The following is an 18,952-nucleotide window of genomic DNA, read 5'->3' as shown; positions in this document are numbered from 1 at the left end:
GCAACGTACCGCCGGACTCAAGGTTGTGCACCTAAGCCGCTCAGCACCTCACCTGCTATTCGGTGGCGCCCCGCCGTGGTGCTAGCTCACCTCCAACGGCTGGCCTTCCCCGTACGCAGGCGCGTAGCGGACCGAGCTCCAACACCTGGAGTCGGACAGCTGTCCGGCAGAACCAACCTTGCCGGAGAATCAACCTCGCTGAGTCGCCGACCAATCAAGGGACGAGCCGCGCAACTACGTCAGCCCCCGAGCGGCTTCCCTTGCTCACCTGTGGAATACCCCCTTTTGATTTTCTTGCCTTTTGGAACGAACATTGACTATTTTTCCCCCTTTTTTTTACAAGACCTTTCTGCTCATTCGACGCAAACGATGCTCGTAAGTGTGCGTTTGATTCCCAAATTGGTACCACTGCGTGCAACTTACGTTTGAAACATATCACAGATCTGGCAGGTCAAATTTCTCTTTTCCCTGTTTCCTTATTCATTCGCATTCCTTCCTTATTTTCATTAGCTTTATTTTATTTCTTTTCTTCTGACGGTAGAATAGTTAGATAGGCAGTGTTTTGATTCTGTCGTGTAGCAATCGTGAATAAATGTATGTTTGATTAACTCTATTCCGCCTAAGTCATCTGTGTTTCCGAGTGGATTATTATTCTTTTGTTAGTACAACGAACCACTGAATATCGAGTGTGGCGACTTTAGATTATAAATGACTGATGAAGGAAGGATTTTGGTCGTTGTTTGCTCCTGTTAACCCAAAGCAAAACCAACGTGGTGCCCCTAGAGGTTATCGAGGTAAATATAATTTACCTCTGTAACGTCCAGATTACTAATTCGTCCAAAAGACGACCCAATTATCGCTACACCCTAACCTGCTGCACATCCTTCCCATCTCTATCTCTTTGCCTTGCCAACCTGTATAGATCAGTCTCTCCCTCCTTACTGTCCAACCTAGCATACAAGTCATCGTAAGCCTCTTGTTTGGCCTTTGCCACTTCTACTTTCACCTTACGCTGTATTTCCCTGTACTCCTTTCTACTTTCTTCAGTCTTCTCAGTGTCCCACTTCTTCTTAGCTAACCTCTTTCTCTGTATCCACTTCTGCACCTGATCATTCCACCACCAAGTCTCCTCATCTCCTTTCCTTCCAGATGACACACCAAGGACTGTCCTACTTGTCTGCCTGATTAAATTTGAAATTTGCTGTAGTTGTCCAGTCATCTGGGAGCACATCCTCACCACCCAGAGCCTTTCTCAACTCCTTTCTGAAAGTCATTCAACACTCTTCCTTTTTCAGCTTCCACCATTTCGTCCTTGGCTCTGCCCTTGGCCTCTTTGTCTTCCTCACCACCAGAGTCATCCTACACACAACCATCCTATGCTGTCTGACTACACTCTCACCTACCACTACTATGCAGTCGCTGATCTCCTTCAAATTACACCGTCTACACAAGATGTAGTCTACCTGTGTACTTCTACCCCCACTCTTGTAGGTCACCCTATGTTCCTGCCTCTTGTGGATTAAAATATTCACGACAGCCATTTCCATCATTTTTTCCAAAGTCTGTCCTTCTGTGTTCCTCTCCTGGATACCAAACCTGCCCATCACCTCCCCCTCTCCTCTGTTTCCTGCACCAACATGTCCATTGAAGTCTGCACCAATGACAACTCTCTCACTTCTAGGGATGCTCTGCATCATTTCATCAAGTTCCAACCAAAAGTTCTCCTTCTCCTCCAGCTCACATCCTACCTGTGGTGCATACCCACTAACAACGTTGATCATCACACCTTCGATTCCTAACTTCAGGCTCATGACCCTATCTGACACTCTTTTTACCTCCAGGACGTTCTTAACAAACTCCTCCTTCACGATAATTCCTACTCCATTTCTCTTCCTATTAAAACCATGATAAAACAATTTGAAACCAGCTCCTAAACTTCTAGCTTTGCTCCCTTTCCACCTGGTCTCCTGAACACACAGTATGTCCACCTTCCTCCTCTGCATCATGTCAACCAGCTTCCTACCTTTTCCTGTCATACTCCCAACATTCAAAGTCCCTACTCTAAGTCCTAGACTAGTGGTGTTCCTCTTCTCTTTCTTCCTACGAACACACCTTCCTCCTCTCCTCCTTCGACCAACAGTAGTCCAATTTCCACCGGCACCCTGTAGGCCAACAGCACCGATGGCGGTCGTTGTTAACCCGGGCCCCGACCGATCCGGTATAGAAGTCATATATTTGATTCGCATGTTTGTTTTGGCCAAAGTTTTACGTCGGATGCCCTTCCTGACACAACCCTCTGTATTTATCCGGGCTTGGGACCGGCATACAAGAAGACACTGGCTTGTGCCCCCTCGCGGCTACATTATGTATATATATATATATATATATATATATATATATATATATATATATATATATATATATATATATATATATATATATATATATATAGCCATTTGTAGGCTAAGGCTAGTCTAGTCTGTGGTCATTGGTTTTATTCATTGTGCAGTAAATCTTATTTCAAAAGATCGGCTACATACAGGTGAGGCAATTTCCATTATTTTTTTGTAATTTTACGTAATGTATGTATGATAATTGAAATTGGCCAGTAATGATCAAAACCAAATAATTTATTTACAACATAAAGTTAACAGTGTTGTTCTTAGTTAAGTGTAAAACAAAAACAAAAAACAAAGTCACAGAGGGTGCATGCCATCTAGTGACTGTTTTTTGTTACAATAGTGTGCTGTGCATTAGTCTTAAAATAATGTACAACAACAACAAAAATATATAATTACAATTGTATCCAAACTTAGTTATGGAACAAATACAGCCTGAACAAACTATATCCCAACAGTTACACAATTAAGAAACAAAACAAGTAATTTGGACTTTTTATCCCCTGAGAATTACAACTGCCCTTTTTACTTTCTTCGTTCAAGTTTTTCTATAATTAAGATACGTTATGCGTCATATTTAGTTTCAGCAGAGTGCACGATTCAAAAATAACAATGTGCAACGAAACAAAAATAAATAAATAAAGATACCTGTCATGTCCAAAGTCAGAACAATAAGAAGCTATATCCTTACAGTTGAGCATAAAAAAATGGGTAGCTTGGACTTTTCATGCATGGAGGGCAACACTGGTTGAAAGATGCGACCTGCTAGGTATAATGTAGCGTGGTTCAAGTACACTAATTAAATGTTTGAATCCAGCATTTTCCACCGCCAAATAAGGCTGCAGGTCTGCTGCTATAAATAAACCTATGGCGTAAGTTATAGTTTTCGCGCGAGCTGAAGTGTGTGGAAATTTCAGTGTAAATGAGGATGAAATGGTTGGACCGTTTTTTCCCACTTCTAGTTGAACTTGACAAATCTAAATCTTTGTGATGCCTGCGTCTATGTACTGTCATGTTTGCAGTGTTTCCCGTGGCCGGGTACGGTACGCGCACATAGCATAAATTGCAAACTGTGGTCTTTTTGTCAACAACTCACCGGGAACGCAAAATGTTTCCAAACTGGTGACTTGAGAGAAGCGGGAGCGGCATGAAGCTCCATTGCTGCGTCTCCTTTGTCCGTGCTTGCCATGACTGCAAGACAGGTCAGCAAACAAGTGCCGTCTCATTTGCTTTCCTGGGAGATGGGGGTGGCACGGGGAGAGGGGGGATCGCGTGTCCTCTCTTTTATTTCGATGCTCGAAATCGTAACTTCGATCGATTTCGAGAAAAAAACGAAATCGTGACACCCTTAATATGTATGTTGTGCTGCTGGGAAATGAAAATAGAGTCATCAAGGAGGCTATGTGTGCAAAAGATACATTTTCGCGTCAGAACTTATTTTGCTGACATACAGATGCTTTTGCTTGAGCAGGTCACAAATATATGAATTCACTTGTGTGTAGTGTGTTTACATATTTTTATTGATAAAGATTATTTATTTACTTTCCATTCCTTCTAAACCTCTTCTTCCATCATTTACAGACTCATCCTGCTGCCAGTGTTCTACCCTTGAAGGACAACTTCACATTTGATGACTATAGGTTAGTGTGTGACTTGTGCCTGTTTTTGTGTTATTGCTTGGTCATAACCTGGAAGTAGCCATATTGATAACTGTGATTCACGCAAGGGAGTTCTCCACAATATCAATGTGGGACTGCTGCACGGTGATTTGCTCGGGAATGGCGCCACATTCTGTGCTAGTGTTTCACGGGATACTGGTACCAGAACCGTACCTTGATGTGTTGGCGTTAAAAATAGCTCTGTATCAATTTATTTATTTATTTTTTTGCATCGGTATTGAAAAAAATGTATACAGCTTGACAATTCTGTTTTTTAAAGGCATGGTACACATACACGCATGGTCCCCTGTCTACTGCTATTAGGCCAGGGGTGTCCAAACTTTTTCATTTGAGGGCCACATACAGAAAATCAGAAGGACGCAAGGGCCACGTAATGTTGTGAAGATAAATGGTGTTTAGTCCTAAAAATTGTACAAATAATTTATTTGTGCTTTTGCATATATGTAAAAATGCTACAGTATATAAACTAGGGATGGGTACCGAAGACGGTACTTTTGTGGTAAGTATCGATTGGGATCGGTACTTCCGAGCATCGATTCACGTAAAATAAATCGGTGCCATGTTTCGATACTGAAGCACGTCGTTTTAAGTTGTGATTGTGCGTGAGTATGTGAGTTGACTATTTTCCATGGTGCACTTGAACGCAATATTATATGCAAATTGCGCACCCGGCATGCTGACGTCCCCCACTCGCGGGAAACTAGCCGGTCTGGAGCCGCGTGGTCGGTTGGCGGAAGCGACTGGCCCCGGTGGCAGCTCAGCTGAGAGACCGACTGCCCAACCCGCGGTTGCCACCGCTTCTTCCTCGGTCCACAGCGCAGTATTCACTCACCCGGGGCCAGGCCGGGCTGCTGCCGGTAGAGGGACGCCAACATTTCCGGGTTTGGCAACGAGCGAGACTTTTGTGCCTCCCGCCAAACAAATACATACAGTTTATAAAGGAGGAGGAAACCCTGTGCACCCGGCGGAAGTTGGAAATGTCCACTTCGCCGGATTCAGCGCACGGCTGGGAGGAAGGTGTTGGCGACCCCACCGAATAGAATCATGACAGAAGGTAAACGGCTTCACCATCGTTAAGGTATATAGACATTGTAATTTGGATGTACAGTAGGCTACTACTCTTGACTATATTTACAATCGCGAAAGCTTATGGCCAAAATGTAGCGATCATTACAGACCACGTCGGGTGCAGTCAAATGATTAATTTGAACACAATTATTCTCTTTGTTCACATCATTTCCCCTTCCAACTGTTATTTTTTTTTTTTACTATATTGAGTGAAAAGTGAGATGGAACTTCACTCATAGCGCGGCGTGTGGCAGCCTTTATGTTCTAGAAAAATATCTACACAAATAACGAAAACATCAATTATTAATTTATATATTTACTGTTTAACTTCTTGTGTTATTCATTGCATAGAACTTTGCTTTCCACTTTTTTTTGTAATAATAATTTATCCAACAGTGGACCAGCTCTACACCCTCAGCAGGATCCTTGAGGGTGCGTGGGAGTTCGCTCAACCAGTCCACATGTGTTTTGTGGATTTGGAGAAGGCGTTGGACTGTGTCCCTCTGGGAGTCCTGTGGGGGGTGCTTCGGGAGTACGGGGTACCGGGCCCTCTGATACGGGCGGTTCGGTCCCTGTACGACCGTTGCCAGAGTTTGGGCCACATTGCCGGCAGTAAGTCGGATTCGTTTCCGGTGAGGGTTGGACTCCGCCAAGGTTGCCCTTTGTCACTGATTCTGTTCATAACTCTTATGGACAGAATTTCTAGGCGCAGCCGAGGCGTTGAGGGGTTCCGGTTTGGTGGCCTCAGCATTGCATCTCTGCTATTTGCAGATGATGTGGTGCTGTTGGCTTCATCAAGCCGGGGCCTCCAACTCTCAATGGAGCGGTTCGCAGCCGAGTGTGAAGCGGTTGGGATGGGGATCAGCACCTCCAAATCCGAGACCATGGTCCTCCGTCGGCAAAGGGTGGAGTGTCGTCTTCAGGTCGGGGATGAGATCCTGCCCCAAGTGGAGGAGTTCAAGTATCTTGGGGTCTTGTTCACGAGTGAGGGTAGGATGGAGCGGGAGATCGACAGGCGGATCGGAGCAGCATCTGCAGTGATGCGGACTCTGTATCGGTCCGTCGTGGTAAAGAAAGAGCTGAGCCAAAAGGCAAAGCTCTCGATTTACCGGTCGATCTACGTTCCGACCCTCACCTATGGTCACGAGCTGTGGGTCGTGACCGAAAGAACGAGATCCCGGATACAAGCGGCCGAAATGAGTTTCCTCCGCAGGGTGTCCGGGCTCTCCCTTAGAGATAGGGTGAGAAGCTCAGTCATCCGGGAGGGGCTCAGAGTTGAGCCGCTGCTCCTCCGCGTTGAGAGGAGCCAGTTGAGGTGGCTCGGGCATCTGGTTCGGATGCCTCCTGGTCGCCTCCCTGGGGAGGTGTTCCGGGCATGTCCCACCGGTAGGAGGCCTCGGGGACGACCCAGGACACGCTGGAGAGACTATGTCTCTCGGCTGGCCTGGGAACGCCTTGGGATCCCACCGGAGGAGCTGGTTGAAGTGGCTGGGGAGAGGGAAGTCTGAGTTTCCCTCCTGAAGCTGCTCCCCCCGCGACCCGACCCCGGATAAGCGAAAGAAGATGGATGGATGGAGTTATACTTAAGTAATTGTAGAATGTTATACATTTTTTACTATTCCTCTCTGGCTCATTTGTTTTACATTTTTGTTATTTGTCAAAGTTTATATATTTAAAAGTAATTGTTAAATTGATTAGACAAAAAATACTGTTACATAATGATGAACATTTATTACATCCAAATAAATAAATACAATTGGAAAAAAAATAATAAAATAAACTACAGTTGCGAGCAGCTATAAAGGGCCCTCGCAGCCCGTGCCACGTTGGGGTACTTGCACGTTGGGGGACTGGCACGTTGGGGTACTGTTACATTAAAAGCAGAATTTCTTGGAAAATGGCATGATTAACCTTTACATGTGGATTTTCTTTGTCAGGTGTGATGAATGTGTCAAGGTCAATGGGTTTTGGTGAATGTTAAGATCTGCAAAAATCAGCATCCTTTTTTATTTTTAGGCAATAAGTTGCCCTGATTGGTATTTTTTGTAAAAGTATATATACCCAATCATCGCTCGTACTCATTGCACAATCTTGCTTTTATTGTCCATAGAGGCTATCAAAATTAAATCAAACTAAATAAAAAAGTATGCATGTTTGGATAGATCTGATGCCAGTGAACATTTTGAGTGGTGGAAACTAAAAGAATATTCATAAATGACTTGGTTATCACACTTAAATGAGTTTATAATTTTTGTAAAAATACCGTAAGTGAGGCATTTTTTTTTTTATGCCTCAAGGACTAGGTGGCGCTGTATATAAAATGGAATGTTGTCATAGAGATACCTTCAGGCCTTGACTATAAACATACATGTCAAGTTTGGGATTTTTTGGAGCATGTGCCGGGGAGTTATTAAGCATATCCTTTTTCATTGCAAAACACAAATTTTGATTCCCCGCCCTCATCATATAGTATTTCATATAGTATTTTCCCCCTGTTGTTGGCTCAGGTCTTGACATGGTCCAGGTCAAGTCTGAAGTCAGTCGGATGAAACGTGTAGGAGAAGTGGGCAAAAGTATGCCCCCTGTAAATGTGCAAAAATCGTTAAAAATGGGACATTCAAAAATTCGTAGCTCACTTCCTGTTCATTTTAGCATATGGGTCCAATAGACTTTTATTGTAGGTCTTCGGCTCCCTCATACATCTAAAAATATTCGTAGATCTTGCTTAAACGTACAACCGGGCCTGCTTCGTTAAAAAATTCTAGTGGGCGCTATTGAGTCATTTTTGGAAAAATAGCACATTCCATGATAAATTATTGCTCATTTTGCCAGACCAGATGAGTGTGCCAAGTTTCATGTGTTTATGTGCTAGTTTAGACCCTCAAAATTGGCGTTGTTTTCTTGGCGAACAGTGCTTAGCCACGCCCACAGAGATTCACGAATACTCACAAACTTCATGTTGTGACATCATCAGCTTTTATTGTCACGAGAAATCTTCAGATTTTGCGGCACCGTAACGGCCACGCCCTTTGGCGAAAAGTTACAATATTCGGTATTGGGCTCCTTCATACACCTAAAAATTTCCGAAGATCTTGCTTTAACCTTGCTAACTAGATTCCCGAGCCACCTCAGCTGGCTCCTCTCAACGCGGAGGAGCAGTGGCTCGACACTGAGTCCCTCCCGGATGACCGAGCTTCTCACCCTATCTCTAAGGGAGAGCCCGGACACCCTGCGGAAGAAACTCATTTCGGCCGCTTGTATCCGGGATCTTGTTCTTTCGGTCACGACCCACAGCTCGTGACCATAGGTGAGGGTCGGAACGTAGATCGACCGGTAAATCGAGAGCTTTGCCTTTTGGCTCAGCTCTTTCTTTACCACGACGGACCGATACAGAGTCCGCATCACTGCAGATGCTGCTCCGATCCGCCTGTCGATCTCCTGCTCCATCCTACCCTCACTCGTGAACAAGACCCCAACATACTTGAACTCCTCCACTTGGGGCAGGATCTCATCCCCGACCTGGAGAGGACACGCGACCCTTTTCCGACTGAGGACCATGGTCTCGGATTTGGAGGTGCTGATTTTCATCCCAAGCGCTTCACACTCGGCTGCGAACCGCTCCAGTGAGAGTTGGGGCTTGATGAAGCCAACAGCACCACATCATCTGCAAAAAGCAGAGATGCAATGCTGAGGCCACCAAACTGGAACCCCTCAACGCCTCAGCTGCACCTAGAAATTCTGTCCATAAAAATTATGAACAGAATCGGTGACAAAGGGCAGCCTTGGCGGAGTCCAACCCTCACTGGAAACGAATCCGACTTACTCCAATGCGGACCAAACTGGCAACGGCCGTACAGGGACCGAACAGCCCGTATCAGGGGGGCCGGTACACCGTACTCCCGAAGCACCCCCCACAGGACTCCCCGAGGGACACGATCGAACGCCTTCTCCAAATCCACAAAACACGTGAACAGGTTGAGCGAACTCCCGCGCACCCTCGAGGATCTTGCTGAGGGTGTAGAGCTGGACCACTGTTCCACGGCCAGGACAAAAACCACACTGCTCCTCCTGAATCCGAGATTTGACTTCCCCACGGACCCTCCTCTCCAATACCCCTGAATAGACCTTACCAGGGAGGCTGAGGAGTGTGATACCCCTGTAGTTGGAACACACCTTCCGGTCCCCCTTCTTAAAAATGGGGGACCACCAACCCGGTCTGCCAATCCAGAGGCACTGTCCCCGATGTCCATGCGATGTTGTAGAGGCGTGTCAACCACGACAGCCCCCCAACATTCAGAGTCTTTAGGAACTCCGGGCGGATCTCATCCACCCCCGGGGGCCTGCAACCGAGGAGCTTTCCAACCACTTCGGTGACTTCGACCCCAGAAATAGGAGAGCCCACCTCAGAGTCCCCAGACTCTGCTTCCTCAAAGGAAGACGTGTCGGTGGAATTGAGGAGGTCTTCGAAGTATTCCCCCCACCGATTCACGACGTCCCGAGTCGAGGTCAGCAGCACCCCATCTCCACTATACACAGTGTTAATGGTGTACTGATTTCCTCTCCTGCGACGCCGGATTGTGGACCAGAATTTCCTCGAAGCCGTCCGGAAGTCGTTTTCCATGGCCTCACCAAACTCCTCCCATGTCCGAGTTTTTGCCTCAGCAACCGCCGAAGCCGCGTTCCGCTTGGCCAGCCGGTACCTGTCAGCTGTATCCGGAGTCCCACAGGCCAAAAAGACCCGATAGGACTCCTTCTTCAGTTTGACGGCATCCCTTACCGCTGGTGTCCACCAGCGGGTTCGAGGATTCCCGCCGCGACAGGCACCGACCACCTTACGGCCACAGCTCCGATCGGCCGCCTCAACAATGGAGGCGCGGAACATGGCCCATTCGGACTCAATGTCCGCCGCCTCCCCCGGGATAAGGGAGAAGCTCTGCCGGAGGTGGGCGTTGAAACTCTTTCTGACAGGGGATTCCGCCAGACGTTCCCAGCAGACCCTCACAATACGTTTGGGTCTGCCAGGTCGGACTGGCATCTTCCCCCGCCATTGGAGCCAACACACCACCAGGTGGTGATCAGTTGACAGCTTCGCCCCTCTCTTCACCCGAGTGTCCAAAACATGCGGCCGCAAATCCGATGACACGACTACAAAGTCGATCATTGGGTGTCCTGGTGCCAAGTGCACATATGGACACCCTTATGCTTGCACCCATATGCACATGGTGTTCGTTATGGACAGTCAGTGACGAGCACAGAAGTCCAATAACAGAACACTGCTCGGGTTCCGATCGGGGAGACCGTTCCTCCCATCACGCCCCTCCGGGTCTCACTGTCATTGCCCACGTGAGCGTTGAAGTCCCCCAGCAGGACGAGGGAGTCCCCAGGGCGAGCACTCTCCAGCACACCCTCCAAGGACTCCAAAAAGGGTGGGTACTCTGAACTGCTGTTTGGTGCATATGCACAAACAACAGTCAGTACCCGTCCCCCCCACCCGAAGGCGGAGGGAGGCTACCCTCTCGGCTACCGGGGTGAACCCCAACGTACAGGCGCTGAGCCGGGGGGCAATAAGTATGCCCACACCTGCTCTGCGCCTCTCACCGTGGGCAACTCCAGAGTAGAAGAGAGTCCAACTCTTCTCAAGAGGACTGGTACCAGAGCCCAAGCTGTGTGTGGAGGCGAGTCCGACTAGGTCTAGTCGGAACTTCTCGGCCTCACACACCAGCTCGGGCTCCTTCCCTGCCAGAGAGGTGACATTCCATGTCCCGAGAGCCTGCTTCTGTAGCCGGGGATCGGTCCGCCTTTGGCTGCCACCCAGCCTACTCTGCACCCGACCCCTTTGGCCCCTCCCACCAGTGGTGAGCCCGTGGGAAGGGGGACCCACGTTGCCTCTTCGAGCTGTGCCCAGCCGGGCCCCATGGGTGCAGGCCCGGCCACCAGGCGCTCGCCAACGAGCCCCACCTCCAGGCCTGGCTCCAGAGGGGGGCCCCGGTGACCCGCGTCCGGGCAAGGGAAACATACTTCTAATAATTTTAATCACCATAAGGGGTCGTGAGCCGTGCTTAATCTGGCCCCTCACCTAGGACCTTTTTGCCATGAGTGACCCTGCCAGTGGCATAAACCCCAGACACCATAGCTCCTAGGATCATTGGGACACGCAATATCATATCATATCATATATTATATCAAAGGCCGAAACCCTCATCTGAGCAAATATGAGGTAGGTGCAGTTTGTGGTTGCAGAAAAACATTGAAGAAAAATGGTAAGAAAAAAAATTGCCAGTAGGTGGCGCTATCAGTAAGATGAAATATAAGTTCGTAGATGTCTTAAGGGCTGGACTCTCATCAAATGTGTGAAGTTTTGAAAAGATAGGATCATCTGGGTCAAGTCAAAGCAGCTTTTATTGCCACGAAAAATTACCAGACTTTGCGGCACCGTAGCGGCAACACCCTTTGGCGAAAAGTTACAATATTCGGTGTGGGGCATGATCAACATCTTAAGGCTTTTCTGACCAATTTTCAACTGGATCCCTTCAATGAGCTCGGCACAGTAGCTGAAAACGTAAAGTATGACATTTATTGTTACCACTAGGTGGCGCTCTATGTATAACCAAATTTTATCATATAGATGTTTTCAGGCCGTGACTATTAAATTGCATGAGAAGTTTGAGATTTTTTTAAGCTTGAACATGGGAGTTATTAACTCTTTGACTGCCAGCCATTTTCGGAAAAGGTAACCCCATATTGCCAGCTGATTTACAGAATTTTACCGATCTTTCAAGCTCCACAGAAAATGTTGTGTTAGGACTATGGAAAGGCGGATACTACCAAATGTAAGATTGAAGTCTCATCTTTCATGTAAAAAAAAAGTTTGTTTCTACCTTATTCGGATCTTCAGTAATCAACAATAGAAAACAGCTTCGTTTCACCCAAATCCTCTATTTTCTTCCAAAATACGGAGAAATCAAGCTTTTTGTGAAACGATGTTATTTCATGCACTCTAGTGAATTTGGCACTTTTTTTTTTTGCATGAGTGATTCTACAAACACCTAAACTTCGATAAAACACTACCCCAACAATAAAAAATGTTTTTTGATTGCAAAATAACAGTTTATTTACATGCAACAGTAGCAATCCGAACAAACAATTTGGAAAACTCTTTGCAAACTATTTACACGTGTGCAACAGTTTTTGTCAGTCTCCTTCTGCATGGACTGATTTGCGTAGAGGTTGGTATGATGAACGATGTGCTGGAGAAGTTCATCCGTGATGAAGAGCTCCAGGATGTCAGCTGGCAGGTGGGAATTCAGCTCTGCTGCAGCATCCCTTGGTCCTGGTTTTGCAGCAAAGGGGAAGATGGTTGGCTGCCAGCCGAATTCATCAACTTCAAGCCAGCCAGAATCTTTGGGATCTGCAAATATACATTTCAATATCATATTATTTTAGAGCAGTGTGATGCAATGTGTGTGTGTGTGTGTGCATATGTTTACCTTTTTTTCTTGGGTGTATTGGTTGATGCACATTCTGTAAATTATAGAAGACGTTTACCATAAAATATTTTATTAGTGCTGTGGAGAATCTTTTCTTTTTACCTTTGTTCTGCTCACTGTGAGAAGGGTCACTTTGGGCCCTATGAGTAGGAGCTGAAAGAAACATATACAATTACAATACAATCGAAAGACTTTCCTTTTATTGTTGCGGTGTATTGAAAACGTTTTTTTTTTTTTACCTTTCTTTGTCGTAGAACCAGCGGTCGGACGTTGCTGTGAGCACGATCTATAAAATATACATTCACGTTTGTATAGGTAATAGATGTTTTAGTGTATATCAGCACATTTACACACGCTGCTAGCAGATCGCCCGAAAAGGAAAGTAATCTTACTAGCAATCTCTTAGCATGTTAGCGCTTACCTTCACGTTCTTTGGAAGACTGTCCAAGACTGTCTTGCATCGGACCCATAGTAGTCGTCATCGTCCGATGAAATGTCATCTGTGCAGACGTGCTCGGTTGTGCACCACTTTTCTCCGGTGTTAGCATCGCTAGCCGGTGGGGCCTTAGGACGTGGTCGAAACGGCCGCGTCACCGCTTCTACTATGACTTAACCCCGTCATCACTGTGCTCTTGAGCACTGGTCGATGCTTTTGAGCTTTGAAAATAAGGATCAAGCGTGAGCTGCTTGCCATCTGTAGCCTTTTTTGACTCCCTTAGCCAAGTTAGCCATTCTCTCCCCCTCAACACTCTAGCTCAGCCTCTCTTCTTCTACTGTTGTCTCCTACCCGATCTTGTCCAAAAGACTCATCACAGCCATCTAGTGGCCAGGAATACCCATTATAGTAACCCGATCGGCTTGATACATGGAGCACAGCTCCCCAAGGCTTTCCTCTACCCGTTTCCATAAAAAAACATAGTAGACGTCAATTGACGTCTATGGCGGCCTATCCTAGGATTATACTGAACGTTTTTAAACGTTTATGGCAGTCAAAGAGTTAAGCATTTGCTCTTTCTGGACAAATGAAATTTTAAAGGCGATACTTGATGCCCCGCCCCGTCATATAGTATTCCGAAAAGTCAAGATTTTTTTGCCCAATTGTTGTCTCAGGTCTTGAGATGATACATGGCAAGTTTGAAGTGAATTGTTTGCAATGGGGGAAAAAGCATGACCACAGTAAATGTGCCAAAATGGGCCAAAATTGCACATTCAAAATTTCGTAGCTCACTTCCTGTAAATTTTAGGAAATGGCTTCCACTGACTTTTTTGTGCGTCTCGGGGTGCTACACGTGCCTGCCAATTTTCGTAGCTCTAAGTCAAACGGGCCGGGATTGGTTTTTATTTTTCTACGCTAGGGGGCGCTATAGAGTCGCGTTGTTATGACAACTTTATAATATCAAATTTTTCGCCGGGCCCGAAGAGATTGCAAAGTTTGTTGAGTTTTCGCAAATGTTTCGGCCCTCAAAAATGCGATCATTTGCGGAGAAGAAGAAGAAGAAGAAGAAGAAGAAGAAGAAGAAGAAGAATTCTTACAAAAATAAGAGGGACCTCGCAGCGGTCGCTGCTTGGGCCCTAATAATTTTTACAAAAAAAAATAGGGACCTCGCAGCAGTCGCTGCTCGGGCCCTAATTAATTAGCTGTGAATAATATACACTTTCTTAACTCCATGACATATTAGATTTTTTTTTTTTTTTTTAATCACTGCATACCGAACTGAACCGAAAACCGTCAGCACAAAACCAAAAACCGAACCGAACCGTGGATTTATGGCGTTAGATTTGTGCCACAATTCCGCAAGCGTAATTGGAAGTACCGTGTGCAAAAGGCGAGTTTCGTGCGTAACAAAAATGTGTTTCGTAAGTACAAAATGTGTTTCGTGCATACCAAAAATGTGTTTCGTACGTACAAAATTTGTTTCGTGCATACCAAAAATGTGTTTCGTACGTACAAAACAGTACCCGCGCACGCTTGCTACGTCTCTCCTCAACACGTACAAAACTTTGGTTTACGCTTGCGATGCAATGGTCGAGGCGTAATATTTGTGCCACAATTCTTAACCAATCAGGAGTCGGACAGGAGAGCAAATCCTGATTGGCTGTTTAATATCCAATCAGGCAGAACTTTGACAACGTGTCGTCACGCCGCATTGCATCATGGGCGCTTCTTCGATTTTTCTTTTTTTTTGTTTTGTTTACTAGCACTCGGTGCTTTCCTGTTTGTATTTTATCTGCATTTCTGCTGACTTTTATTTACTTAACACAAGTTTTGTTATATTACGGGGTGAAGCAGCTCCCAACTGCTTTCCTGCTTAGCGGAAGACAAGTTTTAGCCCTCATGGGACCGTTGGATGACGCTAACTTCCGAATCGAAGACTACTTTCAACATTTTCATTACGGTAAGTAGCATAAAAGTAGCATCTTTTAACTTGGCCACTATCACACACAGGCTTCCAAGACAATCAAAATTGTATGTAATAGTTACATACACGACATTGGCAATGGATGTGCATAGTTATGATGAAGAAAAAAAAAATCGCCACCCCCTTTCTTTATTTTCTTGTGCATTTTTAGTGCCTAGTGCCACCAAATGTATATCGTGTAACTAACAGACAGAAAAAAAAAAACATGGAATGTCCAAAAGCAATGTTAACTCAATGCCATAGTTACTGATTTAAGTACGTTAGTGATATTGATTAGTTATGAAAATCGTGGAAAATTACGAGATATCAGCTCTTGAATTCAATTCACGAGTTAATTTTGTTGTCATTACCTGTATACTTGTGCACATAAATGCCATATCAAACAAATCACAAAAGCAGCCTTTTACCACCTAAAAGACTTCGACAGAAGGGTTGCATGCTCCATACCAGAAGAACCTGACTCATGCTTTTATTTCCAGTAGACTTGATTATTGCAAAGGTCTTCTGACTGTTCTCCCTCAAAAGAGCATCACATTATAGCTGCAGAGGTTATGAAGTGGTTACCCTTAGTTGTACTAGACATTTAACATGAACAAGAAACTGTAGAAACATGGATGGTCACATTGTTTTCCCATAACTACATGAAGATGGATGGACATGATTGTTTAACGTTTTACAATTAATAACCTTGAGCTTTTGTTTGTTTCCAATTTACCAGGTAAACCAATCCAGATTGCGCATTGTTTCTATATCCGGGTCACAGTCATCAATAAGATGTCTAAGGACAGAGAGTACAGCTGAGATGGATGGGACGGCGATGGATGGCTCCACAATAGGAGTCTACCATGCCTACTGTGTGTAAAACTTGAAATAAAAACTGCAAAGATGCACTGTAACTGAGGACGATTCATTTGATTTAAAAACAAAATGTACAGTTTGCTGTTTGTTGATCGATAATGCATCATTAAGTGTCAATTACAAATACAATGTGTAATATATTTTCATCTGTGGAACCTCTTGGGTCTTGCATTCTCAATACATCATCGTGAGTACAGTACTCTGAGGTCTTCTTGGTCAATGATGGGCAAATGTGCAGTGTGTGCACTTCCGCACTTTAATCTTGAAACCATAAATGTGTCATGTACTGCATTGGCACTGTACCTGCAATAGTATTTTGGTTATTGTTTACAGGTTGTTCCGAATACAGTGTGTGTGACACTTTTTATTTTTCTAATTGTCAATGATACTGTTTGCAAGACACATTTAAATAAGTTCAGTAAAGGTGTCGACAACTTATAGGAGAAAAAATATTTTAAAAATGTTTGATTTGGTATGCTGCAAAACAGGCCATTACAACTATTCGAACTTCAAATTATGATAGTCCAATGTTAATGTTGTCATTCTTCAGGAGCTCTTGATTTCTCTGCTGTCGAGCTCAAGCTTCACGTTCTGACTCTTCCTAAAGACATTTTAATGACAAAGTCAAATTGGTCTCATCAGCTGGCTCAAAAACGTCAGGAATTAGGGCTGCACAAAATTGGAAAATCATGCAATACGCGATTTTGCTGAATATAGCAATAGATAATGCAATATTTAATATGGATCTAAAGAAATGACTGATGATGATTTTATTATCTAATGAACAAATTATATTTCTCATGCAGTAAAATGTATTCAGAGTTATTTAATTGTAATGACCTCAATAATGTTCAACTAGTGGATGGTGGTGCACATTTTAGCAAGTGGCTGACTGGTCAAATTCAGATAAAAGCATAAAATTCCATATGAAACTTATTGCATGTCTGTTATATGCATATTGCATGGGCCAATAGAGCGATATCAATATTTTTTCCACTCCACTTCTTCATCTTCTGCTTCTTGTGGTGTTATTGACACTTCTGTTGTGGTGTCATCAGGTGCATTCTGTGTCCTTTGTCATCTTTGTTGCCTGGTAATAAAAACAAAACCCAAGGTTAGCGCTCAGATTTTTAATTGTCTATCTGTAGTTATGGAAAACTGACAAGATCAACCATGTTTCTCACATTAGTAAAACAATTATTTTGGGCAAACATGTTTATTTTAACAGCTGCTAGTCATGGTGTATGGTTGTCTTGTAACCAAAATGAATTCAATTCTTACGTCAATAACTATGGCATTGGACTGCCAAACACAGTGCTCTTAGGTATTCAATGTTTTCTATTATTCACGATATACCTTTGGTGGTACCAGGCACTAATAACTAAAGAAAAATGGATGGTCTAACATTTTCTATTCTACTTCTTATACAACGGCACTCATGATGGCATGCATTGTTTAAGATTGTAATGATAGTAGCACGATCAAAAGAGGAGAAAACTATAGGATTTACTGAGTTAAATACAGTACAGTATTTTGTAACTTACCATTATGAAAACGTAAGTAGCAGGTTCTCTTCTCTTTTTTTTCTTCTATTTTATGCCGTCATCCAACATCACCATGAGCGCTAAAACTTGTTTTCCCTCCTTCTTCCGCTAAGCAGGAAAGCAGTTAGGAGCTGATTCATCCCGTAACATAACAAAACTTCTATTAAGTAAATAAAAGTCAGCAGAAATACAGACAAAAATTCAAACAGGAAAGGACCATGATGCAACGCGGCGTGACGACACGTTGTCAAAGTTCTGCCTGATTGGATATTAAACAGCCAATCAGGATTTGCTCTCCTGTCCGACTCCTGATTGGTTAAGAATTGTGGCACAAATATTACGCCTCGACCCTTGCATCGCAAGCGTAAATCAAAGTTTTGTACGTGTTGAGGAGAGACGTAGCAAGCGTGCGCGAGGACTGTTTTGTACGCACGAAACACATTTTTGGTACGCATGAAACACATTTTGTACGTACGAAACACATTTTTGGTACGCACGAAACACGCCTTTTGCACACGGTACTTCCCATTACGCTTGCGGAATTGTGGCACAAATCTAGCCATATGGATTAAGTGAACCGTTCCAGGCCTAATCCATATATAAAGTGCACTGGATTATAAAGCGCATGGTCAGCTTTTGAAAAATTTGAAGGCTCTTAGGTGCGCCTTATAGTGCGGAAAATACGGTAATCAGAAAAAGAAATATTAGTAACACTGTAGATGGACATTAAAATTAGTCGATTAATCGATTGAATAATCGCTAGATTAATCGATTAAAAAAATATTTGATAGTGACAGCACTAGTTGAGTCCGATGTTGATGATGATGATGACCTGCATATACTGTAAATCATAAAAACGTTTTGCTCACATGATCATTTCAGATTACAGTTCAAGTCGATGTACCCTCAAGGTTATGGCTTGAAAGTATCTGTAATCTGAGTTATATACCTGTAAATAAAGTCTAGTCATATGGTACTGTATTCTATTGACTTCTGTGTGTTTATTGTTGTCTTAATCTTGAACCCTAACCTCAAATTCCATTGTCCATGAACAGTTATTGAACAACATATGTTTTATTTACTTTAGCGCTGCCATGTAACCTGTTATGGGACAAAGCTCATATGACATCATTTTGCACAAAGTATCAGTTTATCATTTCAGCAGATTTCAAGGGTGTGCGACCACTGATCAGGAGATATAGGGGTCAAAACATGTTTTCAGACACCAAAATATGCTATTTTTACCTTATCATGCTATGTTTAGAAGGGCTGGTTTAAAAAAAAAACTGCAAGGATTCAAGCGGAGAACTTTCAACACCATATACATAAGGGTCTTACGTAGAAGAAAAAACAAGAACCAACTGGCCCCCAAAAATGTGGAACAAAATCCTATTTCTAGCCACATTTTCCTTCATGGCTGATGGCCTATATGTGGAAAACGCCTTAAAGGGTATGGGACACGAAAAAAAGTCACCCTAAAAGTATTTAAAAAAAAAA

The 18,952-nt window shown here is 44.1% G+C and overlaps 2 protein-coding genes and 1 long non-coding RNA gene across 7 annotated transcripts in view; 2 read left to right on the top strand and 1 right to left on the bottom strand.

Moving 5' to 3' along the window:
- setd3 (SET domain containing 3, actin histidine methyltransferase) overlaps positions 1–18,952 on the top strand; it is a 412,972-nt gene that overhangs the window by 179,572 nt on the left and 214,448 nt on the right. For all 5 annotated transcript variants that reach the window (XM_077538338.1, XM_077538340.1, XM_077538339.1 and 2 more), the window contains one exon: positions 3,981–4,039. In XM_077538338.1, coding sequence (XP_077394464.1) covers positions 3,981–4,039 — 59 coding nt within the window. The remainder of the gene's footprint in view (positions 1–3,980; positions 4,040–18,952) is intronic.
- LOC144031779 (uncharacterized) lies at positions 11,206–13,485 on the bottom strand. Its single transcript, XM_077539203.1, has 6 exons — positions 13,055–13,485; positions 12,873–12,919; positions 12,736–12,786; positions 12,634–12,667; positions 12,321–12,554; positions 11,206–11,282 (listed from the first exon to the last, which is right to left on the bottom strand). The coding sequence occupies exons 1-6, from the start codon at positions 13,179–13,181 to the stop codon at positions 11,206–11,208; spliced, it is 570 nt and encodes a 189-aa protein (XP_077395329.1). The 5' UTR covers positions 13,182–13,485.
- LOC144031869 (uncharacterized) lies at positions 14,664–16,066 on the top strand. The gene is made up of 2 exons (XR_013287618.1): positions 14,664–15,029; positions 15,772–16,066. It is a non-coding gene; the product is annotated as an uncharacterized LOC144031869 (long non-coding RNA).

This window comes from Festucalex cinctus, chromosome 12, assembly GCF_051991245.1.
Source record: "Festucalex cinctus isolate MCC-2025b chromosome 12, RoL_Fcin_1.0, whole genome shotgun sequence".
NCBI classification, from domain to species: Eukaryota; Metazoa; Chordata; class Actinopteri; order Syngnathiformes; family Syngnathidae; genus Festucalex; species Festucalex cinctus.
Note: the sequence above shows the minus strand (reverse complement) of the source record. Positions and strands in the feature narration are given on the sequence as shown.